The sequence below is a fragment of the Oryzias latipes genome, chromosome 6 (assembly GCF_002234675.1).
Source record: "Oryzias latipes chromosome 6, ASM223467v1".
Classification (NCBI taxonomy): Eukaryota; Metazoa; Chordata; class Actinopteri; order Beloniformes; family Adrianichthyidae; genus Oryzias; species Oryzias latipes.
The window spans coordinates 12,207,144-12,235,046 of NC_019864.2; the positions used below are offsets into that span (position 1 = coordinate 12,207,144).

The 27,903-nt window shown below is 38.5% G+C and overlaps 2 protein-coding genes across 3 annotated transcripts in view; one reads left to right on the top strand and one right to left on the bottom strand.

Annotated features, from left to right (window-relative positions):
- Positions 1-11,120, top strand: part of tubgcp6 (tubulin gamma complex associated protein 6) — a 31,001-nt gene extending 19,881 nt beyond the window's left edge. For both annotated transcript variants that reach the window (XM_023955651.1, XM_023955650.1), the window contains exons 18-25: positions 113-259; positions 2,024-2,192; positions 3,027-3,168; positions 3,912-4,106; positions 6,069-6,201; positions 7,436-7,649; positions 8,310-8,503; positions 10,560-11,120. In XM_023955651.1, coding sequence (XP_023811419.1) covers positions 113-259; positions 2,024-2,192; positions 3,027-3,168; positions 3,912-4,106; positions 6,069-6,201; positions 7,436-7,649; positions 8,310-8,503; positions 10,560-10,651 — 1,286 coding nt within the window. In that variant the 3' untranslated portion in view covers positions 10,652-11,120. The remainder of the gene's footprint in view (positions 1-112; positions 260-2,023; positions 2,193-3,026; positions 3,169-3,911; positions 4,107-6,068; positions 6,202-7,435; positions 7,650-8,309; positions 8,504-10,559) is intronic.
- Positions 11,121-12,362: 1,242 nt separating this feature from the next.
- appl2 (adaptor protein, phosphotyrosine interacting with PH domain and leucine zipper 2) lies at positions 12,363-27,042 on the bottom strand. The gene is made up of 21 exons (XM_004069504.4): positions 26,903-27,042; positions 25,554-25,652; positions 25,115-25,174; positions 24,569-24,640; positions 23,920-24,007; positions 23,785-23,826; positions 23,650-23,708; positions 23,204-23,350; positions 21,103-21,185; positions 20,828-20,980; positions 19,077-19,265; positions 18,947-18,989; positions 18,670-18,726; positions 18,056-18,150; positions 17,418-17,573; positions 17,165-17,217; positions 15,198-15,372; positions 14,819-14,855; positions 14,555-14,710; positions 14,404-14,451; positions 12,363-14,083 (listed from the first exon to the last, which is right to left on the bottom strand). The coding sequence occupies exons 1-21, from the start codon at positions 26,957-26,959 to the stop codon at positions 13,952-13,954; spliced, it is 2,001 nt and encodes a 666-aa protein (XP_004069552.1). The 5' UTR covers positions 26,960-27,042; the 3' UTR covers positions 12,363-13,951.
- Positions 27,043-27,903: the final 861 nt, after the last annotated feature.

The following is a 27,903-nucleotide window of genomic DNA, read 5'->3' on the forward strand; positions in this document are numbered from 1 at the left end:
ACATTGCAGTTCTGGATATCATGTTATAGCTGCTTTGTTCTGAGAGACTAAATGAAATTCTCACAACAGGTTGAGGTTTATCTCCGTTAAAAGTAGTCGTGTTTCTCTTCAGGCAGCAGCTGCGAGCAGCTTGAAGAAAGCCCGTCCCATGCGTTCGGTGTGAAGTCGTCCTCCGTTGAAAGCTACGAGGAGGAATACATCTCGGCTTTGTCTTCTCATTACCAGGTGGAACACTATGAAGACTTTTACAACTTTTTGGGTGAGTGGAAAACAGCTGCTGGATTGCAATGATTGGTTCCTCTGAGATGTAGTTTTTACGGAAAAGTTGGAATATTTTTGTGCACCATACACCATTGGGCTGTCATACAGTGTCTGTCTGGAGCAGATGAGAAGTAACACATTGTAGCAAATAGTCACAAATGGTACAATTTGTACCTGATACTCAATATTCAAGCGAAGCATCCAAATAGAAAGTCTTTCACCTTTTTTGTTATTTATTTTCTGTCCTCCTGACTATTTTTGCTCAAAAGAATTCATTTATTCACCAGAAAGATTTTACTCTCCATGCTTGGTCAATAAAACCGTATAGCAAGGAGACTATAAAGTAAAGTTTGCAAAGAGTTCACAGTGGAATTTTTGAAATGTAATACACATCTGGCGTGTTGCTCTGCTTTATTCATCAAATATGATAAATTGAATATTGTTGAATATTGTTGAACTTATCAATATCTAAAAAAAAAGAAAAAAGTATGGTTGTTTGGTTTATAGTTTTAATCTAAAGAAAATGTGAAACACTGTATATAAATGATCTAAGGTCATGCAGAAAATCAATCATTTGAAAATTGCTTTTAAAGTATATATATAGAGAGAAAACTGTGTTTAGTTCTATCATACAAATAACCATTTAAAAAAATAAATTAATGTTTTTAATACATTATAAAAACACAATTGTTTTTTGAAATGTCTCCTAGGGGTAAATCCAGGATTTAAGAGTTAAAAACTCATCATATCCTCCTGAGATCTGGGCTTTAATACGGAGTGCATTTTTATTTCTCTAAGCTATTTGTCCCCATGTTCACACATGGTCTCGGGAGGATAGATAAGCAGAAAGAAATGGATAAAAACACTCAGGATGCAGTGTGAATTGTTTAGAATAGTTCTAGAGGGATGAGTCTGGCTTTTCTCATCACTGACGACCTGAGTGGTTTCGGAGGTTGAACCGGCCGGCTTTATCATTCTGGAGACTTTTGATTTGTGTTTTATGGTGAAAAAAAATAAAGATGTTTTAGGTCAGAGGGGATTTGACGTGATCTGGCAACGAGGATGAATTCTTTTTAATGTTTGTTGGGGTTAAAATGTCTCAACTTGCTGAGTATTAAAATTGAAGCGTGGAGATTCTGCATCAAGCATTGCTGGTATGTTAACAGAGCAGAGTTATGCAGGTGTCAATCTCTGTCCTCAGGTTTTCCAAAACACTACGTGCTCCACCTGCTGACTGCTGATGCTTAGTGGTTGGAATATGTTAGCTGATGCCCCACAGTACAGCTCCTTTCTATTCGCAGTGTCCTCTAAGCTTTCAGCAGAGATTTCCACCCCGATGTGGACTTCCTTCAGATCCGATTTAGGGCCTGGGCATCTTTCAGATTTGGAAAACTTCAAACCTGTAATCCCAAAGACCCAACTCAGGTCAACAGAGAAGAGATGAAATGTTGGGCAAAGTTCTTAACAAAACCCTTTGAATAAGTAATTGCATTTGAAGCACTTATTCTGAATTAATCCTATGCCGATTGCTGCAGGAATATACCTTATCCAAATACTTGCCGATAGAAAGCAATATTTAATAAAATTAGGGCTTTAGTGCAACCACTAAAACCAGATTTTTTTCATAGAAACTCTTTGTTTTGACAATAAATCCTCAACTTTCCAATCTTTTAGTTGTTTGAGTTACATTGTCTTGTGTAATATTAGTATTTTAGGCACAGTTTGATCTTTTTCTTTCTTTTTTCTTTCCAAATCTGCACAGATTTGTCTCCTGAGAGTCAGCTGCTGAAGCAGGTAACTCGGGGCCCCTGGGGCCTTCCTATGGAGCCCACACTCCGCAGATCCACAGACACCACATCTGTCCAGCTGAGTGAAATGGTTTCCCTGCCTGTGTTGATAAAACACTCTGTCACTGCCCCACTCATCACACAGTGAGTATTTGTTTTTTTTGTCTGAGACCTCTGCATGACTGCCAGCTCCAATCATGTTAGGTAACTTTTAGGTATTTCAAAGGAAACCAAAAAGAAGGTGGGATTTCACAGACGGTTTAGAACAACTTTTTCTAAACTCGCTCCACCTGCTGTGTCCCTGCAGCCCCCCATGGTTTCCCTTTTCTGTGTGTGACAAAGCAACGTTCTCATTCTCTTTCTATATAAATGAAATACTCCATGTTAGAGGAAAATAAGCAAAATGCATCCTTGAAAAGCCTTAAAAGGTCTTAAACTCAATTGTATTCTAATAAGACTTGAAAAGCATTCAATCGTCTTAAATTCTTGTTGAATAGTTTGTTCTCGCCCAGGCGATGTCACTTCCTCTCCCTTTGAAGAAACGTTCCCAGGACTGCTGTGTCAAAAGGTCGTGAACTGGTCGTAGATCGTTTAAGCTCAGCTAGCTATTTAGCTCATGCTCGTCGGAGCGCGGAAATGGAAAAGTGCAAATTCGTGGAGAAATGTCCTGAAAATAGGGATTACTTTTTAAAACCAGTTCAGAGGAAAATCCTTTTGAAGCAAACTGCACGCTTTGCTGAAGGACGTTTCAACACGGCTCAATGGGGATCATGGGAATTGAATCAATGTGTAGAGCAAGAAACAGCAGAACAGTACTCTTGGTCTTAAATTAGATTTTAAGTGTTCTTTAAAAGGTCTTAAAATCCTTAAATTTCACTTCTGTAAATCAATGGAGACCCTCACAGGAGAAGATAAGGAGCAGAAAAGGTTTCTGGAACAGATTGTGACGTCTAAATTTGTTTTACTTCTCCTCTCCAGTGTGTCGTTGGTGAATAAAGCCGTGGTGGACTACTTCTTTGTGGAAATAGGTGTGGAAAAGCACTTTGAGGTGCTGCGTCACTTCTTGCTGATGGAGGACGGAGAGTTTGCACAGTCGCTTAGTGATCGGCTCTTTGAAAAGGTGATGTTCCTGCTCATTTCGTTTTGCTCAGATTAAGAAAGCTGGTGTCTGGAGTTAGGATAGGAACTCAGTTTGTGCCGGATTTTCTTATGATCTTAGTTTATATTTTTAGCGTATTCTGCAGTAATTAAGTTGCTTGTGAAAACACAGATTAATTACGCGCAATTTTTCATTTTATTAGGGTTTTTATTTGGCTCACGACCAGAAAAGTGACTTTTGTGAAGTCCCCCCCCCCCTATAATTTAATATGTTTAAGGCTGATTTTAGAAGATGGATTCTTTAAAAGGAAAGACTAACGTATCATTTTAAAAATTGCAGTAATAAGTACTTTTAGATTAGGTCAGAGTCACACGAGCAGCATTGCAGTTTCTAGCAGTGCTGACGCTTGACACTGAAAGAATTTCTTGACTACAATCACTGACAGATTTCTGCTTGTGTCAAGCTTTCTTCCTTGAAATACCAAGTACCTCCTTCGACACCTCAGTGCTGTTCTGCTGAAACATTCATATGCATCTGTCTCCTGAGGCCCAGGAGACAGAAGGTGTTATTTATCAAGGCAGAGCACTAATTTTACTCGCTAGCACACCTTCATTTTGACAGGAAGCTAATCTCTTAATCAGCTTCCAGTCTGGTTGTTATGAAACAAACCCCTCCAACTCCTGAGCTTTAACAGGACATTTATTGAAGAAAGCATCACATTTGTCCGCTGTGTGTTCCTTTGAACAATGTTTCCTGTCGTCCAGATGGTCAGTGGTCAGACACCTGGTGAGCTGCTCACCCCTCTGGTCCTGAACTCCATCCTCAGTAAGGCCCTGCAGTACAGCTTGCATGGGGACACGCCTTTAGCCGCAAACTTTACATTTGCGCTCCGCTTCCTTCCGGAGACCTTTCATCCCCACGCACCGGACTCTCTGAACTGTCTGGAGCTACGCTACAAGGTGAGGCTGGAAAATCATAGAGGCTCGTCTTATTTTTCCTGTTATTCTGCCTGTTATTTAGAAATGAGTCTCAAAAAATGATGGTATTCCTTTTTTTTAAATTATTGTAAATCAGTAGCAGACAAAAACATTGCAGTTTGAAAAAGCTTGTAGTTGTGATTTAGAAAATACAAATGGGCGGGCCACCAGCTCCATTTTGATGCATCCACTTGCAGACAAACAGATCCATGTATGTCTTTGTTTTACTCGTCCGAGCTCGTGTCTGCCTTCAAACTGTATGGCTGGATAGCTTCAATGTTTTTGTTGCACCGCTAATGCTAGTTTTTGTATTTAACCTTTCTTTTACCAGGAAGTCCCATTGAGGTCAGATCTCTTTTTCAAGAGAGACCTGGGCTGAAAGGCACCATCACAATAAAAACATACTGTTAACAATAAATGTGAAATAAAATCCAGTTAAAATGAAGAGTCTAATATAAATAGGAAGGTTAAATCATGAGTTATACAGTCAGGTCAAGAGTGACGTGCAGTTTCTTCTAAAAGTTCAAAAAGCTTTGCTTTAAAGCAGTTCAAGGGAATTGGGTCACACAGACGCAGAGTTTTGAATTTGATTCTAAGAAAGTGGAGCAGCAATAGAAAAGGCTGTTTTTTCCTAATTCTGTGTGGAATCTGGGAAGAGAAGAGAAGAGAGGCAATCTGAGTGAAGAGTAAGAATTAAATATGCTTTGAGTAGAAGATAGAAGACGGCACAGGTATGGAGGCGGTTTACCCAGAATCGCCTTATTAGGTTAGCCAACGTCTCTGTGACCTGACTTTGAGTGCAGACCAAGAGAGCAGAGAATACGATTCGCAGTGATGGGTTCTGTAAGCGGAGAGCTGAAGATGCAAAATGTCGCCATAGTCCAAAACTCACACCCGCGTTCAGACATCACTAGTTTCTGTAATAGAAACCCAGGAGTGGGGTATGAAGGGCGGGAGAGAGTGTAAACAGATGGGTGATGGGAATTGGGGGTGGGGTTGCTCTTTACCAACAGTCCCGCCCCCGACTCAAGCAAATTTCTAAACTCCTGCCGCTTTGCACAAACTATGCCCTAGAAAACTATTGTTTTTTTTATTTTGTCTAAAAACAGCATAATAATAATTAAAAAAGCACTGGGAACTCACTGAAAATGGATCATAAGACGATAAGAGTGGGACCTTAAGCTGATCGTAGTTTTGGCATCTACAAATTCTACATGGTTTATAGCACATTAGGTGTTATTGTGGAAATCATTTACGATGTGTTTGCAAGCTGCAAATGTGGCCAGTGTCACATTTAATTGACACTAATTTAAAGTGATGTCTCAGATATTTACAAGGATGTCTCCATTTGTTTAACGCCTGTCACCTCGTCTTCTCTCACCTTGGTCTTCTCCAATCACGTCTGTGGTTGGGAGGACCAGAATGCGATGAGAGGAGTGGAGGATGTGTAAATTAGGGAAATGAGACAGGTCCCATGGATGCGCTCTTTTTTCTTCAGCCTGTCATGTTTTGACAAACCACTATGGGTGTGGAAAATAAGCTTATCCTGCATGTAAACGGCTCAGCCGCAAAGACTGTTTGCATTTGTTTGTTTTGGGAGACACACTGTGGTTAATTGGGCTAATCATGTCCACTTCCTTATGGTAACTCTCGTCTATTTTAAATCCAGGTGTTTCATCTCTCCAGATCTCAAGTCCTCCTGATTTATCTGCACAGCTTGCTACATGTTTGCCCTTTTTGTCACCAGAGTTCCTCTTTTATTAAAACTTCTCTTCTCTGACCACTTTGTCCTTCACAATCCTCACCTCCTTCATCATTTTTTCTGTATTCAAACTTCTCTCCCTTTCATCCATCACTTTCCTCTTTTGCACCATTCTGTGAAATGCTCCTCCTTACACCGGTACCTTTTTATTCATTTTTTTTCTCCGTATGCCTTTCTTTCAGGTGGACTGGCCTTTGAATATCATCATCACTGACAGCTGCATGAACAAGTACAACCGCTTGTTTTCATTCCTGCTGCAGCTCAAACACATGGTGTGGAGCCTCCGGGATGTCTGGTTTCACCTCAAGAGGACAGGTGAGGAGGTGGAGAGATAAGACCCTTCCTGTTCTGCATCAGCTGCTTATAAAATATTCATGTTGGAGAACCTTGAATTCCTCTTATCATTTATTTATACAAAGCACAGTCAGGCTAGAGTGTTGTAAAGCACTAAGCTTCGAGGTTTGATAGGGTTGTTGAGCAACTGCCTTTTTATAGACTTAAGAATTGGATCATTTGTACTGGAGAAAAAAACCACAAGTCAATTAAAATGAGGTGAACGTCTGATGATTTTCAAAGTCACTTTAAAGGCCAGGTTTATTAACCTGGTTGGAGGGCAACCGTTTTTCAACAGAGTTAGACTGATTTATCTTAAAAGTTGGGGGAATAGAGACTTTTAGAATTTGGTGAATTGAACTGAGTGACTGTTGCTGTTGATGCTCCAAACGCATTTTCGTTGTTTTCACTGACAATCACAAAATAAATGAATCTTGCATCTTAATCTTAATCAGATTGAACAAGTGATTAGACGATGTTAGCAGATGTGATTTAGTTTGAAAATATCTCAGGTCTGTCAAATAAAAGGTTCCTGTAAACTATGAATCTGTCCTAAACAGGTAACAGGGAGACGCGGAGCTAAAAGATTCGAGTTTGAAAGATGATCATCGTTTGCGTCCCTAATTTACCCATGAAAAAGCAATAGTAATGCTGGATTGTGCGGTAATTCTTTCTTGTTCACTAGTGTGGATGGAAGGTCTGAGTTGAGAAAAAAAAAGAAAAGACAGAGGGTCGTAGAGAGTGGATAGAAGTTCAGCGAGGTTATGAAAAAACGTTAATAGGACATTATGTACGGAATGCAAAGCCTTTTCTCCTAAAAATGTTGAAAATTGGAATAAAGCTTCAGCTCGCATTACTATCAATCACTGTAAAGATGCTGCATATTCCAGTTTCAGTCTGTTTGAATCCTGTCAGGGTCCAGGCCATAAGAGCATATATGTTTGTTTTAAACAGAAGTCTGCCTTTTTTCCAAACATATTAAATCGGGAGGAAAATCATAATAAATTAGTCAACCAATAGAATATTGTTGTTAGGTCAATCTTATTCCCCTTCTTTGTACGTCATCTTGTTATAAAGAAAAACTACAAATTCACGTCGTCATACCCTAAATAGTAGTACAGTATTCTTTTTCTCCCATGATGCAATAGCAAATGGTTAGTTGTGGGCTTTGGTTTAGTTGCATTTGTCATCCCTTGGCTTTTCTCGCCCCCCTCAGCACTGGTGAAAGGTGCAGGCCGCTCCGTGCAGTTCCGCCAGCTGCAGCTGTACCGCCACGAGATGCAGCATTTTGTTAAAGTCATTCAAGGCTACATCGCTAACCAGATCCTGCAAGTGTCCTGGAGTGAGTTCACTGCCAAGCTGGCTACTGTCAATGACCTGGATGCCATCCACCGCACACATGCAGACTACCTCAACAGAGCCATCTTCAGGTGAGAATCGGAACTACACGTCTGCTTCAAAGGGACTTGCAGGAAAATCAACTTTTTAGTTGATTGTCAGATTCCTGCTGATCTTTCTTTTTTTAAAAGGGCCAGAAAGACAGATTAGCAGATGCTAATTTTTGTTCTCTCAGCCTAATAGAATTGGTTTTGAAATTACAATTATAAAAGATTTGCAGACACAAGAAGAAAAATTCAACCTAAAAGGTTATTAAAGAGTCAAACTGGGCTAAAATAACTGGCACAGCTGGCTGTCAAGTTGTGGTCATTTTATTAAATATATTACCTTAGCATCTCCTTGTGTATCAAAATTTTAGATGTTAATGACAATTTTTAGATCACCTTGCTGCAGAAAAGTTGTAACAAAAACTATAATAGTGTTTTTGGGTTGCAGTGGTTCACTTTGCATTTTGAATGACTTCAGCTTGTTTTAAAAACACTTATTTGAATTCCAGACACACGAGAAACTCATTTGTAAACTCAGTCAGTCATTGATGAATCATTTAAACTTAGGAGAATTTGCTCAGGAGAGGTTGTCAGCATCACGCTGCGAGTGTCATCCTTTTACTGGCTGAAAAACCATTAAAAAAAAACAAAGATTCCTTTAATGTTACTTAAGCTTTGAAGTCCTCCCTTCTGTGACTTTCCCAGGGGTCTTCTGACAGACAAAGCAGCTCCAGTCATGAACATCATTCATAGCATCTTTAGTCTGATCCTCAAGTTTCGGGCCCAACTAATTGCACAGCCGTGGGACAACCAGCAGGGGGAGGCTGTGCATCCGAGCTTCATTGCCATGCAGCAGTCATACAACACCTTCAAGTATTACTCCCACTTCCTCTTTAAAGGTAAGGCTGGGTTGAATAACACCTCACATATCGACCTCCTGTTACTCTGCTTCTAATAGATGCTTGAACAAAAAGAAACGGGAATCGGCTGACTTGGGATGAATCCCATTTGTGCCGGTCCACTCACAGAACTCCATCATTCAGTTAAAGAAAAGGTTGAATAATATTACACTGTTCCATGTTAGACCACAGGACCGCAAAGCAGAAGACAAATGGGTTATTGGGGAAAAAAGACTGGGTAATTCTAGATAACTGTTATTTTCCTGATCACAATGACCTAAAAAACATAAATAAAAAGAATTTGAGAAAAATTTTTAAGAAAAATAACACTTTAAAATGTCTGTTTTGTGAAGAAAGTTCTAGAAGGTTTTAAATAAACCATGCACTGCAGGTAATTCTGAGGTCCAAGAATTGTTAAATAAACAAGAAAGAGATTAGCATTCAAGAAAATTGCCTTATTTTCCAGGCTGTTTAAACATCAATAGCTGTAGTTTAACCAAAGGGGTCACACTGCTTACACCAGTCAAATGCTGACTATATGAGGTACTACAAGGGCGTATTAGGGCCACCATGAAAGAAAAAGAAAAAAAAAATAGAAAAATTGCAAGAAAACAACTTTCAATTTTACGTGAATAAAGTGGTAAATTACTATTTTTTTCTCATAATTTTTCAAAGTAACAGCCATGCTTTCTTTAAAATAAATTTGGTTGTGTAAGCTTCCATTCACATTGCGTGCCGACAAAATCCATCAATCTAGCCATTTACGGTGATGCCATAAGGCTTTAGTTTATCATAGGAATCCATGTCCCATAATGCATTTGGGCCTCTGCAGCTATACTGCCAACGGCGTAAACAGTGCGCCCACTGGAAATCCACTTCTTTTGGGTCAAGAATCTTTTTTAGAGGAGGTCCAGTTTCCTGTCAATTACTTTTTGTCCATATTATAAAACTATGTAGACTCACTAAAAGATGTAGTATTTCCCTATTTATGAAACCAAAATACTGAAGTAACCGCTTAAAATCAATCCAAGTCTCTCATATTAAAACATGACATTGATTCTTTTTTTGTTGTTTTTTATGGTTTTCTAAGTAAACAGCCTTTTACTTCATAAATGTATGACTTTAAATTCATTGTTTCTCAAATTAAAATTTATGAAACCATAACGCTATTATCCTAAAATATTGACTCTTTTACTCCATAATTCTACTACTTTATTCTCATATAGTTTTGACTTTTTTCCTCATACTTTTACAACTTCATTCTCCTATATTTATTTTTCTTCTTTCATGGTGGCTCTAATACTCAGTCGTAAGTTACTGTATTTTAGTTACATAACTAGAATTTTAAAAACAAACCCAGAATTTTTGGTTTGTTTTTTTTCCACACAAAAACATCACTAATGATGTACAGTGCAAATACTTACAACTACCGGAACAGTTCCTTACGGCAAATGGAGTTTTATGCTTCTTAAAAAGTAAAAACTTGCACAAAAATATATATATATATATATATATATATATATATATATATATATATATTCAAATGAATGTGCAGTTCAAAGAGCTACTCTAAGGCCTTATAGATTAAGAAATGTTTGACCATTTTCTTTTGCTTTAAATACTTTTCTGCATTACCATCACAGATGGAATGGAAAAACACTAGCAAAAAAGAAGAAAAAGCTCATCTGCTTCCCTGTTGTTGTTGTTGTTTACACTCTCATCAAGACAACTGGTCTTGTGCTGATCAGTTGTTGGAGACTCAGAAGAGTCAGGAAGCTAAATGTGAGCAGCAACATAGTCCCTTTCAGTTTCAGTTTGCATAACATGTAAGAAAACTCTTCAACATTTCTAAAATGATCGATTGCTAGGGTCTAAAATATCCCAGCAGTGTGAAGCCAGGCAAAAAAAATAATCTAAAATTGTTGGTGTGGGTGTACGTAGCTTAAAAAGGCACCAAATGTACAGAAGTATTAGGCTGCTTGCCCTAAGTGTTTTATTTATTCATAGATGCGGTGGACGCATTAACCTCATTTAATGGTCTCCTTTCCTCCCTCAGTGGTTACAAAGCTGGTGAACAGAGGATATCAGCCTCATTTGGAGGATTTTCTGCTGCGTATTAATTTTAATAACTACTACAAAGACTCCTGAGTTGGGTGCTAGTCTGCATGTTGTAGAGTCAAGTGTCCAATTTCCTGTTGTACTTTCTATCACCTTCACGTGAGTATTCCAATTCCATCTGCACTTTTAGAAGACTGAAACTTTACATTTAGCTTTGAGCAATCCTAAGGCTTATAAAATGTAATGTGTGCTTTTAAAACCTTGTACTACAATGCCTCCTCATGTGTGCCTACAACCATTTTCATTTTAGTACTAAAGAAAGTCAGTGTTTTCGTGTAAATACAAAGTGTTCTGTAAATAAAGTTCTATGCTCTGAAGTGATGGGGAAAAACAACTTTACATCGATATTTAACAAATACTTTTATTTTGTTACATTTTCCATATTAATGTCTAATTGAAAAAAAGTGTAGATTCCAGTAAGCTGGACCTTTACCAAAAGAAAACAAAAAAATGAATGTACTTCTTGCCCTATTATTAAAATGTGTTTTTTCAAGCAGTACCAAGGTTTGCTCCTGTGATGAATTACATATTAAAGAAAAAAATGACTGCAGCACACATGTAATAAATGGGAAGATGCTGCTGCAGGATTTTTGGGACAGATGAGAAGAAACCCATCACACAGCAGCTTAATCATTCAAGTGGAACACGGTTTAGCTTATGCTCTGAGCATATTTATGCAGTCTTACTCTAACTAAAAGAGCGCCATCCTCTATATATATACACACATTTTCATTAAAAGGAGAGCTTTTGACATGTACAAAACCAAAGGAAATTACAGCGTTCATTAGTATTCTGGCATCTCCTCAGGGCTCTGAGAGCACGAGTCACATGAAATCTGTAATCTAGTCATTTTTCAACAACAACCTTAAAGATTTTTGTCTATTCTCTTGTGGGTTTGGGCGTGCCTGTAAATGTTCAGCTGTAATTGGTGTGTCTGAAGCCCTTCAGGTCAGCTGACAGATGATCCATAATATTCACACCTAAATCAATGATTGCCATAACATCTCCAAACCACCCATCAGACTGTTTTTTTTTATTGCCTAATTTTTAAGCCCCTTTTATGCTGCAACTACCATAAACGAGTGTGTTAAACTTTGAGAATAAGCACCACAGAGCCAGTTAACATGACGCAAGCTGAGATCATTTAGTCAGCATCGTGTTATGAAGGCCTAATAATTACGAGATAATGATGCCACCTTCAAGGACACTCCAAATTCACCGAATATTCATAGATGCAATGATGATGAAAAGGCTGCTTAAGTGTGAGCTGTGGCTGCGAAGCTCCCGTCAATGAGCCTGCACTGATGACGAGTGGGAACTATCGGGTGTGTTACAGACACTCTCATGGTTGACGGCTTCTTACAGCTGTCATTTTTTTAGTTCTACGTTTGTCGTATTTATTCAGCAAAACATTTACAATATTGACTTTAAACAGTTTTTTATTTGTGCTACATTAAGCATTTTTACAATAATGGCTTCGTCTTCAGAATTGTGTTGCAAAGTCTGCATCATTTTTTGAGTGTCATAAGGTAGATGTGCATTACAGGTTTAGGTCTATACGTTGTATTTGATGGAGTTCACCTGCACTTTCAGTTTATTACAAAACCAAAAAGTCCCACAATGCCTCAGAAGCACAGTCCTTCATGGAAGACCCACCCTGATGAAAATTGTGTTTTTAACATGTTCTTGTGGCATTTTCCTCCTGATGGAGGACATGTATAAAGAAATGTAAGCCTTAAAATTCGTTTCTGAGTATTTATTTATTCCAATTGTTATGAATCAGGAGCAGACAAAAAAAGAGCTTATTTGTGACGTCTGAAATATACTGGGCAGGTCACCAGCTCCCTGTTCCGCTCCATTCTGATCCACTTGTAGACGAGTAGATCCATGCACGTCTTTGTTTTCCTCGTCTGGGCTGACACCTGGTTCAAAACTGTACGGCTGGATAGCTCCAAGATTGTTCACCAGTATTGTTGCACCGGTAATGTTAGCAGATGGATGACGGAAAGTGGGAGCAGGCTTACTATGAACTACTCAGAGGTGACTTTCTAAGGATGTCCTTGAAAATGGCACAGGTTTCCTGATTTAGGCTAAAATCGGCATCATGATAGCTAAAAGACACCACTGTGAAGACTTTGAAAATGGATGAAAAGATGATCAGAGTGGGTCTTTAAAAGGCCACACCTTGACTCTTTCTGGGGATTTTTTAAAAGTGAGGCAGATTTTTCAAAGGCTTGTATCCATTTTCATTCTTAAGACTGTTAGTTCTTGGTGTTGAAATGGGTTTAAACAAGCCAGAACTGCAAACCAAATGCAGAGGGACAGAAGATGATGCCATTAGTTCTTCCACTTTGATTAGCATTCATAAGTATGTGAAGCATGCTCTTCCTCAGACTGGAGTACCTGACTGGGGTCTGTCTGCATGCATTACTGAAGCATTTCAGCTGATTTCTTTTAGCACTACGGCTCAGTGCTCAGAGTCGAGGCTTTAATCTTCTGCAGAGGGAACCGGAGAAAATGGCTTTATTTAATCATACGCTGCGAGAGTCCGAGCAGAGTGACTGATTAAACTCCGTAGACATTCTGACAGATCATATTTACACAAGCGTCTGAGGAAAGGAGCACAGAGTAGGTGTTGGGATCCAGCATACAAATCATGACTTGCTTTTGAAAAGGTAGTGGAGAATAATGTCAAGCATTAAGCGAGTTAAGGGGGAATGCTTAAAATGGTCAGGATTGCAGTCACTTTGTGGTACGAGTGCACACTTCAGGTCAGTGCTGGAAGATATGCCGTCTCACTACTCTGCAGACAAACCGTTTAGCTTTTTTTATTTTTAAATTGTAGGTTTTTCAGACGAATGTATTAGTGCATTTTGTAACCACGAATTGTTAAAAAGTATGAACCTTTAAAAGTGCAAACAATCAAGAAATCAACTCTAAAGTAGATTCATAAACACCTTAAATATAAGTTTTAAACAATTACAACGTATTTATGAGAAAACTTCAAACTATGTAAACCCAAAGGGAATGATGATAACTTTCCGTTCGATGGTTGAGTAAACGCACAAAAAAACACAACTAGTATCTAGAATGTTCAAAAAGAGAATGGAAACTCTAAAAGTCCGCATTATAGAAACAAACACTCCTGTCAACGACCTCAGCTTTTAGTAGAGCAAAAGGAAAGGAGATCGAGTTGCAGAGGATCACTGGAAGTGAACTACAATCTAGGTGTGGTGTTCAAGTACCAGAGTCTGAGACCTTTAACCACAGCGAGCCTTACAGAGCAAAGCCATCTCTATGCTCCCCCTTGATTTGGGAGTCATAGAGGACCTAAGCCTCAGACTCCAAATCTTCAGGACCCGCTCCATCGTCGGTGTCGCCCGTCTCGGGTTCTAGGAGCAGGAACTTTCCGTCATTGGTTAAAGGCATGTTCTTCATTAGTTCGGCTAGGGCCTCTGGGTCCTTGAAAGACAACAACAATAAAAAAAAAGAAAGTATTATTCTAATTTAAACTTTTTTTTAAACCTTTTTAATAATTCTTAATGCCTCCTGTTGTGTTGTCTATTTAGCAAAGGGAGGTTTAGCACTCCCTCTGGTGGACGAGTTCTAACTCTACACTCTGAGTGTGTTCATGTTGGAGTTTCTTAGTTGCCACTAAAAGTATTTCTACAGCATTATTAGTTTTAACAAAATATAAAACATTTCTATGAAATTAAATACATATATATTTTTTATTTTTCTGTTTAATTCAACAGTTTGCCTTTTCCTGTTTATGTTGTTACCTTCTTGGCTTCTGTGATGTCTTTTGCCAGGTTTATCGTGTAACAAATCTGTGAACAACAACAGAAACACCTAACTGACTCTGTGCTTTCAGCAGCAACCAACCTTTCCAGTCTCCTTCAAACCACGAGCCCGTCTGATGGGTGGACTCACCTTTTCCCCTTCTGTGTTGCTCTCAAAGACGAAAGCACTAAACGACGGCTCTCCTTCGCCGTTCCCATCACTCCAGTCTATTCCTTCAACCACAAATCCCATCAGCCTCCCATTTTCTTGGTGAGCTGCAAACTGACACACTTCCTCTAGTTGAAACTGTTGGTGGAAAAAACAAAACATCCAGATGTTATTTGTATTATAAATGCAGGATTATTATTATAAATCCATGAAATATGCTTAGCAACTTCATCTTTTTCTACTTACACTTATTCTTGTGACCTGAGTCTGTGGGTCAATCAGTCTGTAAAGAATAAAAAAAAGTCTAATTATTTAAGTTATAAACCCATTTTAAAAGAGAGCTAAATAAAAAATTAATATACAGCTTTTTAAATGCAATGAAAAAACTAACTACATGATTAAGAAACTGGAAAAAAAGCAAAAAACAACCAAAAAAAAAACACAAAAATGTTATTTTGTGATTAGATTCATAAATAAAGAACTATTATTTGATTGTTTTGGTAAATCACAGTAGGTAAAGTAGGTAAGCCTATAGTTCACATGCATAGTACATAAGAAAACACATGTGAATTATTCCTATAATAATAAAGTAACATACATGCACAAAAAAATGAGGAATTTCTACCTCAGGCTGCTGCTCGTGATCATGAGATGGGACTCTGTGGTCCTGAAGATGTTGTGGATGGCTCGGGCAGCCAGCACCTGCCTCATGGCCTCGTAGATCACCTCCCGGTTGTTGCCACAGCGAACGGCCATGGAACCCAGAAAACGAACAGCGAAAACCTGCTGCAGAAGGGAGTCTGCCAAGAAGAAAAGGAGATCCTGCAAACTCTGCTGAAAGCTCCAGCAAATGATCGGACAATTTCAAGGGTCATGCAAATAATCTAAACACAAGCTCATGTGGATAGTTTGAGGACAACTAAAACAAAGGGAAGGCAGATGTTCAGAAAGACCAAACATCTACATGACACACGGTAAAGGGGTTCTAAATTGGGTTCATCCTCAGTCTAACTGTACTAAAGGTAAATGTGGAGCTGTCTCCAATAGCTGAACTAAAGCCCTCCTGAAATGGAGTCATGCATCAAGCCACAAACCCACAACAAACCAACAAGTGCAAAAAAAAAAAAAAAAGGCTGAAAGGTGCTGCAGGAAAAGACGGCTCAGGATTCGACCTGACTGCATAAGGGACTTTTCAAAAAGATTCGGATCTAAGTCCTCTAGCTAAACACAGCAAAGCATTCAATTAGTGTTACTTTCTATGGATAACCTGAAATGGGTGAGAAGTAGTATTACGGATGTTTTAAGGCAGTAATAGCCCTCACTACTACACACCTTATGCACTTCAACAGACATGAATATGTTTACAGTTTTGTTTCTTGTTTAAACTCTCAACTGTCATTGAAAAATAAGTCTAATATAGAGTAAAAACGAAGATCTGATCGCGATTTAAGATTTATGTAGATTTGGAAAGCTGGAGACATGGCACAGAGGAGACGGACCAGGTCTATGGTCAATCAGGACTCAAACCATACATGCCCTTTAAAAAAATCTATCTATCCATCCATATGTGTTTTTTATATATATATATATATGTGTTTTTTATATATATATATATATATATATATATATATATATATATATATATATATATATATATATATATATATATATATATATATATATATATATATATATATATATATCCCTTGTGCTATAGTAGATGATCCCACCCTTACATTGACGTGTTCACCATACCATGAAAAAGGTGGAAAGATTTCAAATATATATATATATATATATATATATATATATATATATATATATATATATATATATATATATATATATATATATATATATATATATATAAAAATCGTACTACGTGATTTCTGAATGTTTCTTCAGTTTCTGTCTCTCACTGTGGAAATGCACCTATGATGAAAATTTTAGACCCCTCCATGTTTTCTAAGTGGGAGAAAATCACAGGGTGATCAAATACTTATTGACCTCACTGCATATGCTGATGATATTTCATCATTTTTGACAAACCTGGCAAAATCAACAAAAAAATAATAGAAAACATTATTTCTCTGGATACAAGATCAATTTTTCAAAATTAGAAACTATGATATAAAGTTTGAAATGTCTAAGTTTCTTTGCCCTTTCCCTTTGAAGTGGGCTTCTACAGGATTTGTATGTTTAGGAATATTCATCACGCCTGACTTCCATCCCATGTTCACAGCTAACTTCAATCCACTTTTTAATCAAATCAACTTCGATCTTGAACCCGGAGCAGTCTTCCTGTATCCTGGCTGGGTAAAATTTCAGTTCTAAAAATAAATGTTCTTCCTCGTCTACGTTATCCAATGAGACTCCTATCCTTTTCACAATCAAAACAGTTTGTAAAATAAATGGGTGCTTTAGTTCTTTTATTTAGCATAAACAATAATAAGCAGAAGGCCTTGACTTACCTGACCTTAAAAAATATCAAATCAGTTTTACTATGTCTAAGTTTTAGCTGAATTACCTCAGAAGAGTTTGAACTCTGTGTGGGTTTGAACCAGAACTGACCACTAGAGTGGAAATGCTTACCATCACTCGCTGCTTTGGAGTCATCATCTGTTTCTCCAAACGGGTTTGTACGTCTGCCCACATGTGAGGGAATCAAACAGAATAAACAACTTAATCCTTGGGTTCAACTAACAAGAAAAAAAATCTGTTTCCTGGAAAGAAAAATGAATTGAATGAGCATTTAGGAAATTGGCCTCTTTAGCCATTGTTCTTGTCTGCTCCAAACAAATCCAGTCGCACACACACACACACACACACTCTGTTCCTGCCTCACCTCCCACCGCCTCTGTTCTGGTCCTGGAACTCAGATGCTGGCAGCATGATATCAAACTGAATTGGGGTTCCAGGGGCGATCAGGTCCTCCGGCTCTGGACCAGCCCCGGATTTCTGAGAATCGCTGCCAGCAGGGGGGATACCACCTGGCTTTGCTCTGTAAAAACAACATTTAGAACACAAATTAGTTTAAAATGAACTTGAAACTAGTTTGCAACTGAATGAAAAGAGAGAGTATATGAAAAAAAGAGTTACAATTAATTTCATTTGAATTTGAAGGCCGTCTTTTCCTCTTTGGTTTAATTATACTTCAGTTTCACTGAATGAGAGGATCATAATGGTGCAGGCCTTGATACAGACCTTGATACAGACCTTAGAAAAAGAAACAAACATCATTTCTTATGGAGATTTTATAATGTTTTCAATCATTCACTGTTGCTTTTGTCCATTGAAGTCCAATGAGGGACTCAAGGTTTGTTAATCTAGTCAGTATTACACAAATGTTGAACAACAAGAAGATGGTGTAAAGATGAAACCTTGAATGTGGATTTCATTTTTTGTTTTTTATCTCTATCAAAACTTTCACATGATAACAAAAAAGCATCATTGTGCATCACGTGTGATGGGACCAGGCCTGACCTGTCAGGGTTGGGGGAGCCTTCTTGCCTCTTTTCAAAGCTGGTGATTGGAGTGACGGCCTGGATGGCTGTTTGGTTCAATCGAATGGCCACAGCCTAGAGGGAAATAAAGTTACACAAATGTAACACAGTTTTATAAGGAAAACAAAAAACAATCATAATTTGAACTTTTTTTAAATTCTTTTCTAAAAACTTAAACATTTTGAAGTTGTGCAAATAAAAAGCATGGTTTTCCTGCTGTCTGCTGCACCAACAGAAAGATTTCAGATGTGTTGAAGAACCCAGCTATTTTCAGCAAATCAGATCTAGGACAAACATTTCTTCGTTGTGTGATAGGGCACCTGATTACCTTTTAGATCAATTATTTTGCTAACAAGCATTGATTTTATTGTAAACTTTAATTTCATGTATGTACATTGAAAATAGCTGAGATTTAGAGGGCAATTTGGCTGCAGCTGTCCACAAATTCCCTGTTATGGATAATCAGAAAAAAACATGAAGATACTGAGGTATTGCAGCCCTAATGTTGACTTTAAAGAACATTATCATTCTGAACTGTTTAGATTTGTATTTTCACCCATAATTTTCAATAACGGGAGAGCATAAAAACTTTACCTCTGGGTTGTCTGTGAGATAAATCTGCCTGGAAATGTTGTTAACTGTACAAATCCACTGAAAGAAAAATCCAAAATACAGATCACTTCATCCTTAAATTACACCCGTTTCTAGAAGAATTTGTCTAATATAATCTAGTGGGCCATTTGAAATTGACTGGTCCCTGACATCTTGTACATCTTTCTTTCGATATTTCATAACAAAAATGTCAAATTGAATTTCAAAGTCATTAATATTTAAATCACTGAACATAATATACACTAATATTAACACTGACCTCTTCATATTCCTTTTGGCTCTCAGCTTGTAAAATCATGGAGCTGCAAAAAAGTTCAAAGCGTCGGCGTCATTCATGAACGTTAGGAATTGTTAGCGCTGAAACACAGAGAACGGTTCTTTCTGCGTACGTCTTTCCTGAAGGGGAAGTGATCTGAAAACAGTAGCGCCTGTCCTCGCACTCCACAGCCATGACGGAGCTGTTGTCCAGGTCCAGCACCATGCCCCCCGCCACCGCGCCCCGAGGCTGACACATGAGATTCCCTCCCTGTGTGAAAAAGAACAGCCGATCCCAGGCTGTCGTCACCAGGCCTGTTTTACTGGGAAAGATGGAGAAACACAGTTTAGTCATGTTACAAGAGAAGCAAATGCACATTTGCATTATATTTAGGATTCTATAACTTACAAACCTTAGTTTTTTTTTATGACAAAGTAAAAATCGATGATCCTGGCTGTATCTATTATGCATGAAAACTCGGCATTTCACATTCTTCCATTCGCTGTAGACTTTTATCACACAAAACTGCAGAGCAGCAAAAACTGGAGCTTTACTTTATTACTATTTTGATCAATGGCTTTGTGCAGCTGTTCAGATTTTTACTCCGACTTAAGCCGACACATTTTTCTTTTCAACATTTCCTGCAGTGACACAAGTGGAAGACAGAGTCTGATTGATGGTAGCTGTGATCACGGCCCGCCTTGAGGAAACACACGTTTTCTTTATTTCTGCCCTCTAAACATCACTGACAGATGATCTCTGCCAAAATACAGAATGAACTCTTAAAAAATAGATTGTACTTTCAAATTAATTTAATCAATTTTTTAAACGTTTTTATTGTTTAGTTATGAAAAACACTCATCAGAACTAGTAAATTAAACCTACCAAAGACTTGAATGTATAATAATGAAGATAACAATGTTTACTGTAAAAAAGCAATGTTTTGGTGGAAAAAGGTTCAAGAAATTACTTTAAAAAAATAAACCTATGGATAGGTACAAATGAATGAATTGGAATATTTCACGTAATTCTTCGTGAAATATTAAGTTATTAAAAGAAATAAATTGAAGTCTAGAGGTTGAATGCCATCTATCAAAACAAAGAAATGGGTGAATCTACACCTCTAATACATGTCTTTAACTATAAAACATTAATGTATTGAAATATTTCAATGAGAATAAACCTTTTTTTATTTACTAGACCTTTACTTAAATATAATCATTTACTTTGGCAGTTTTTCTCTGTTTTGCAATATAAAGAAGCTATGCAGATGTCACTCAGTTCTTCTTGACGTGTTCTCTGCTCAGAAGGATCCCTGAAAGCTTTTTATTAGCTGAGCTTGAACACGCATGGATCGTGCATCGCCTGACTCAACTCTAATACAGAGAAACCATCAGAGGTTGCTCGAGCTCTTTGGATTTGAGGATGCAGCCGCCTCCCTGCACGCCGGTGCTCTGTGGAAGCCTCTTATCTGCCGTCAGGTATTCATCAACGATTTCAGGCGTGTGTGAGAAAGTGACAGACTTTGACACCTCTGACATTTTAATAAATCCCAACACGAGCTATAAACTGCAGTTTCATCCCCTTTAAGCCCTGGTGAAGTTATCCTTCTCATACATCTGCTTCACAATAACTCGACAGAGCAGCCTGTCATCCGGGTACCCAACCTGCCTCTTCTTCTCTGACAGATGAGATCCAATGCTGTCTCAGAGTTCATGCATACTTTAATAGGAAAAAGAAAATCTGTGCAATGTTTTACTTTAAGGCGTTTAAACTGTTGTGGATTAACATCCTGACCTGATTTTAAAAAAATAAATAAGCCAGTGGACTTTTTGTCTGCTGCTCTTTGGCAGAACACATCCCCAAATTTAAGATTCATCTTACTTCCTAATGTTGAGGTAGCCGGCCTTCTGGATGAGTGTGCGGTTAACAGGCTCAGAGTCCTTATCTGGCATATAGATGGCGTCGTCTGCAGATAGAAGTTCTTTCTGAGACATGCGCATGGCTTCTGCCTCAGAGTCCAGCTGGGTCTGGATACTAGAAAGACAGGAAGACACAGAACTAAACAACGTTTTCATTTTAAAAAAAAGATCAAATTAAAGCTCCAGTGGCTACTAAAGCTATGTTAAGCCATTAAGCCAAAAACTAAAAACAGTTACTTTTGCATCATGTTGGACACAGAGGAGAGAAAAGTGTCCATCTTCTTTGAAACCAGCTCAATGCCTTTCTTGAAAAAACTGATCTGTGAGACAAACAAAATGACAGTTAGTTAAAAAAAAGTCATATTTAGGCGGGCAAACATATTTAGTGTTTCAGTTAAACGGAGGTAAACATGAACCAAGTATGATCAAGAGAGAGAGCGCCATGTGCAGTAACACAAAAACATAAAGAAAAGGAGCGACAGCAGGAAAAGAAGCTAAATCAAGGAAGCATTTCTCTTTTATTGATAGTACAAAGGAAGAGTGTGGAGTCTGCAGGGAACATTTGAATCTAGAACCAGCTCCTGTACAGACACCTGAGAACTGAGAGAACCTTCTTCAAAGCTGTGTTTATAAATGTCAACCTTTGTTGTGAATAAAAGTCATTTTTTTCCTGGTTTTGCACATTTTAACTTGTATTTTGTGTTGTGGTTGCAGTGTTTTGTGTATATGTATATAGTTAAAGTTGAATTGTAAAAAGCTGGTTTTGTTTTTATCCTTTATTTTGTACATTTTATCAGGAAGGAATAAATAACAGCATTTATTACGTATTTGAACAAAAACATGTGTTTTACATAAGTTATTCATTTTTATGCATACTTTTAAATATTTGTTGAAAATAAATTAAACAAAGCAAAAAACAACCTACAGAGCTGTTAGTGAGCCGATCCAAAAGAACCGGATCTCTTTTAGAAAAGCCAGAATTCCCATTACTACAACCAATGGGATTGCCGACAAAACAAGATGCAAAACATTTAGTTGTCTTCTGATAATATGCCTGCAATGTAACTCAATTGAAAATATAACTACATTACCCAGACTAGTGTTCCTAGTCACAGTTTTAAATCTGAAGTGCAGCGATCACATATTGATGTCAGTGATGGAGAGAATTGCAACCCACGCCACATTCAATGAGTGAAAAAAAAAATGACATCCAGCAAAGAGTCAGGACGAAAGACTCTTCTGTTAAGTTCCGAGAGCTGTTGGATGTAAAAAAGAAATGTATGAGTGTTTAGTGCGATGGTGATGCAACGTCACATGCAGCTTGTAATAAACATTGATCCTCCCACTGTTCAATAAACATGGTTCATTGGTCACTCTAAATTCCCCCTATGTGTAAATGTGAGTGTACATGGGTGTGTGATTGTGTCCCTGCCACAGACTGGCGAACTGTCCAGAGTGTCCCCCTGTCTTTGCCCACAAGTGGCGGGGATAGGCTCCAGCAGCCCCCTGACCCCGAAAGGGATAAAACAGCTTAGAACAGTGGTCCCCAACCTTTTTGTCACCGCGGACCGGTACAACGCAAGACACGTTTACCGCGGACAGGTGGTGGTAGGGGGGGAGGGACACGTTTACCGTGGACCGGGGGTGGTATTTTCTCTTTAGTAATAATAATCAGAATAATAATAATGAACGTAAATCCACTGTGTAATCATGTGCAACTTTATTAGCGGTGTCCTCGTAACGTCACACCAACACCAGAACATCACATGAGCAACATCATTTCTACCCCAACCCAATGCGACACACTCTGGATGCTATGGTAATGTTTAAACGTCCCTTAAAATAAGTTTGTTTGGTGTCGCGACTTTGACGTGCGTTAAGTGTGACGGATGTAACAGAGAGAATCCGGTCACTTTTCAAAATAAAACATTTTTTTCAAAAAAAAACAATAAAATGGAAATTGTTTTTTCTTTCTGTGCGTCCCGGTGCCAAAATTTCCCGCGGCCCGGTGCCAAGTGTCCCACGGCCCGGTACCGGTCCGCAGCCCGGTGGTTGGGGACCACTGGCTTAGAAGATGAATGAATGAAATTACAAATTTAATGTTTTACATAATGACCAAAAATAGACCAAAATATAAAGGAGCGGGATCATTTTAAACGGGAGTGGAAGTCAGATTAGCAGGAGCGGGACAGTACAGCGTTATTTGGTGTGGGAGCAGGACAGGACAGGTTTACTCTCTGTGGGAGTGGGACGGGACAGGAGGGAAAATCCACTCCGGTGTCATCCTCTACCGCAGACCTTCCCCGGGTTTGGGGAACTTGGAATATGGAAAGGTTACCTGTGCCTGAGTGTAGCCTAGCATCGGTTCAAGCATGGCTACTCTCTTGCGATACTGCAAGGCGTTGAGGGCACAGTAGTACTGCAGAGAGGCCTGGTGCTGCTTCCTTCGGGTGTAGGCCACCTCCTTCACCAGGTCAGCCTTCAGCTACCAACACAGCAGAGGAGAATTAGACATTTGCCCTTTCAGTGAGCACAATATCACGTATGCAAACACGCCTCCTGCATGCAAATTAGAAACAAATCAAGTTTTTCTTCAAGAGACTTCCTGACATGTTAGATAGCTCACAAAGGCAGCAGTGGATTACTTCATTTAATCTACAAATGCTGGGAACACATACCCAATGGAAAAACAACCAGTACTGCACTTACAAGGCTTTCTGTTTTTACTGCTTTTTATGAATCATAATAAAACATCCAAGTCAAGGATATCTCCTGTTATTTCACCTTCTCATTCTCCTTCTTCTTGGGCAGCCGACTGTACTTGACCATTGCAGCTTCATGCTCTGTGAGCAAAGAAGTTTGAATAAATAAGTGATTTGTTTGCAGTTTATTTCTAATTTTGTTCCGGGATTTACTTACCATCAGTGGCAATGCCAAATATTTCTTTTAAGGTGCTTATCTCTGCAAAATGTGCATATTATAGCTGGTTGGAATCATTAAAGCCCTTGAAAAAATGCACTCTTGTTGTTTTTTTTTATTCAATGAGCCCGTTACCTGTGAGGTCTTTCTCCCGGAACTGGATCAAAGGAAAAACCATGCTGTCAGCCATCTGGTTGGCCAGCTCGGAGTGGAGGGAGTTCAGCTGAGACACACAAAACACATCAGATGATGCAAAAGGAGAGGATGACAAACCTCTGCCAAAAAAAACAAATTTGTTTTTGTGTTTTTTATTTTGTTTTTTTTTACTAAGATGGGGACTTTTTATACTATTGCAAAGAAATAAATTACTTATTGCACAAGAACCTTGCAAATCCTTTTGGTATTCGTGCTGCTTATCAACAAGACACAGCCCCGCCCTTAACATGTCGGAATTCAGTTTAATCTGAATTCTGAATGCTAAAGTCCAAAAGATTATTGCAGGGGGAGGCAACATTCTACATTCTCCTGCAGGCACACAAAAATAGGGTAAACATTGGGCTTCCCATCATCCATCTGTTTACCAGCTCTCCCACTAGCTTACAGCTTGTCATTGGCTATTGTAATTTGTGCGACACACCTACAAGTTTTTAATTAATTTTCTCTATATGTGTCCTGCTACTAGAAAAATTCTACTAGAACATGTTAAAAACACCAAAAACATGATTTTTATTGGAGTGGAGTGGAGTTTATCAGTTTATCTTCATACATATATGAGAGGACTCACCTCTCCAACACTTTTTGCAAAGTTCTGCAGCGTAGAGATGACCTCTTCATCCCCTTTTCCAAGGGCAAAATTCTGAAAAGCAAAGCAAAGGGGACAAAACATCAAGCTAAATATTTAAAAAAAATAATGCTGAGAACAATATAGCTGATAAATTACACATTAATCTCAATATATTTAATTCTAATAATAAAAAAATGGTAGAATTACATGTGGGAGAACGTCAAAAGCAACCAAGTATTATTGATATTCCTTTACAAATTGAAAATACATGTGAAAACCAATCTGTGTGATTGAAAATGTTGATGTGTATTATTTGAGAAGAAAGAAATGCAATTTCATCAACAACTTTTGCGTGCAGAGAGACTTTACAGAATCTGAAAGGCGAGATAACAGACAAGAAAATCACACGTAAAAATTCGATTAAATATGAAACAAAGAAGCTTCTAGCAATGTTTAATGTTCACTCATCACCATGGAAGCAGAATCCTTGTAGTTATCCTTATTTCTGGCATAATTTGATTAAAAAACAGAGAAACTTCTACTTGCTTTCTTCTCATATTCCAGAAGGCGCTGCGAGAGCTGCTCTGTGGCCAATCCCATCTCGCTCTGAGGAAAAAATAAAAACCAGAAGAGATTGGGAGACACAAACCTATGAGAATGTAAGAAATCCATTCCTAGCTTCTCTGGCCTTTCTACAAGGAATTGGAGGCGAGGTGCAAATGCATTGTGTGGTTGGAAAGCTTTTTTTTTTCTTTGAAAATGAAAAGCAAAAGTCAGCTGCACAGTTCAACAGTTTGGTATGACAGGTCAAAAGCAAACTGCAGCAGAACATTAACAAGTGGGTGCAGCATTTACTGATGTTCAACAACAAAACAGACTAGAATTTTCATTGGACTCGTTGTTTGAAGTACTAGGGAGGGGAAACTGCGTCCACTTTCCTTCTTGCTGACTAAGGAGAGCAGAGTGGGAGAGTCTGGCTCTGTACCTGCGCTCCAAATACCCGCTGCATGGACTGCAGCAGCTGGTTGGTGTATTCTGTTAGCATCCCCGCATCTTCCTCGAACACACTCAGCAAGGAGCGAGTCTGCACGAAAAAACAAAACAAAAAAACAAAGTAAAGGGAATTTCAGCATTTCTAACAGAAGCAAGATACATCGGGGGGGGGGCAGATTTGGAGATATTGACTTATTGATTTAAAAAGCGATTAAAGAAAGCCATTCATGCAAACTCTGTCAATCAGAAGTAACAAGGAAGTGCAGACGGAGCAGGGAGGAACACACCCTTAGGACTGCACCTGTTTACACTTCACGTGAGTTGGCTTAACACTTGTGCTATCCTAGGCACTTTAACATTGGGAGTTGGGTCATCTAGACCCACAATACAGTGCTCTGAACTTTTTTTCTTCAATGATTTGTGATCTTCACTGGTGTCCATGGATTACATGAAATCTTTCCACCTTTGTCACGGTAGAGAGAACACGTCAATGTAAGGGTGGGGTCATAGGATAGCACACGGCTTAAGCACTCATGTGGTTATGGCAGTGTTTCTCAATCACTTTCCCCAGGAATCCCTGTCCTGCTGCAGGTTTAGCCTGTTTCTCCTCCAACATACCTGACCTACTCCTAAAAATCTGCAAACATCATCAGATCATTACTCTGCTGTAATTTGATTCCAGAGTAAAAGCAGTCTCTATATTCTGCAGCACAAAGATGTCAGTTTGTGTTTATATTCTAGAGAAAAAGGACACTGTGTTGTTCTTTTATTGTATGACAAAGACCAGAAAAAATAATAATAATAGTACAGTCATAACTACTTCATTTCTAAAAACCAGTCACTGATTTTCCCTGTTGGGAGGTTGTGGAATAATTCCAGGGGAGTCCCATTGCAGAAACCCCTCTTACTATCAGAACCGGGCCCAGTTCGGCTCTACGGGATGTTTATTTAAAAATAATGCAATAAATTGCTGCAGATGAGGCTGTGTCTGATGGTCAGCATATGGCAGCAAACATGTAAAGTTAGTCTTTGATTGACGACAAAGCTGCTGCGTTGGGTTCACGCGGTAAATAAACAAATGCAAAGAATCATGGGGGATTTGGGTTTCATGGCATTCCCGGGGGCAACGCTTTCCTCTCCCCCAAGAGACCAGGCGGATCCCCCGCAGGAAGATGATTACATTCCAAAATTGTATCAACCAAGACGAGAGCTGTCATTGGAAAACAGCCTCCTTCATTTGCGGGCTACTCTCCTGGAAGCTAACCTATAGCGTTCGTGATGCGTTCGCTGCTTGTTCTGCGGCGCCTTTTTGGGGAAAAGAAACAACGCCGGCAGGCCTACCTGAGGACTATCATGCAAGGCCTCCTCCAAAAGCAGTTTATGATGAACGGCCGGCATCTTGTTAGCTGTGGAGAAATAGGGAGCGAGAGCTGGAATTACCAAATGCTCGGACTCGTTTTCCCAGAAGCCTCTGCGACAGAAAGAGGCGGGCGCAGTTTGTGGGCTCAAAAAATAAAAACAATAAAGACCATATATTTAGATATAGATTATTGTTGCAGATATGCAATTACTTTAATATTACGAAATTCATTAAAAAAATATATGTTTCTTAATAATTTGTTATTGTAAACATTGCCCTCTTGTGGTCAAAAAAGTATTTCTGTTTCGTATTGGGTTTTTTCTTTATCCATCCATCCTTCCATCAAAGACCTTTATAATTTATTTAGTCAAATAAGAGTCCTCCCAGCTTGTATTTCCACGGTTATCATTAAAAGCCAATAACTTTTAAATTATAATTTATAAATTATAATTTTTAACTCAACAGTTTTTGTAGGACATTCTTGCAAAAATAAATAAATGTGAGTGAAGCTATGAGGATTTAAGAAATCAAAATAAAATTGAACTAAGCTATCTTTTAATTTGTTGTTGTTGCGTTTTAATAATAATAATAACAATTCTTATTTTTATTATCATCATTATTAATTTACTTTAAGCCTTCCAATTTTAAATTGCAGTGTATAAAAGTGAGGCTAAAGAGGATAATTCAACTGACTTTGATCTGAAAACGTACCTCCTCCCTCTTATTCTTGTCTGGGTGGATGGAAAGGCTTTTCCGGGTCAACAGAGAGATATAATCTGTTCATCAAGACCCGCGTTTGTCCTTAGGCCTCTTTCTGTGGAACATATTTTTAAGCAAAGTGGAAAGTGTTCAGAATGCACCCTGACTGGAAGGCTAAAACACGTGAAACTATTGATTTAGATGCAGAAGCATTTTAGATTCTATTCTGAGAGTAATGGTAAAACATTGTTTCTACTCTCATATTTATTTGTTTGTTTGTTTC

What these genes read in the sequence shown, in the direction of transcription:
- appl2 (XM_004069504.4), bottom strand. Translation starts at nt 26,959, where the DNA reads ATGCCGGCCGTTCATCATAAACTGCTTTTGGAGGAGGCCTTGCATGAT. An exon ending in CCGGGAGAAAGACCTCACAG is followed by an intron (nt 23,827 to 23,919) that starts GTAACGGGCTCA and finishes CACATTTTGCAG; the next exon opens with AGATAAGCACCTTAAAAGAA. An exon ending in ACATCACAGAAGCCAAGAAG is followed by an intron (nt 14,084 to 14,403) that starts GTAACAACATAA and finishes TTGTCTTTCAAG; the next exon opens with GACCCAGAGGCCCTAGCCGA.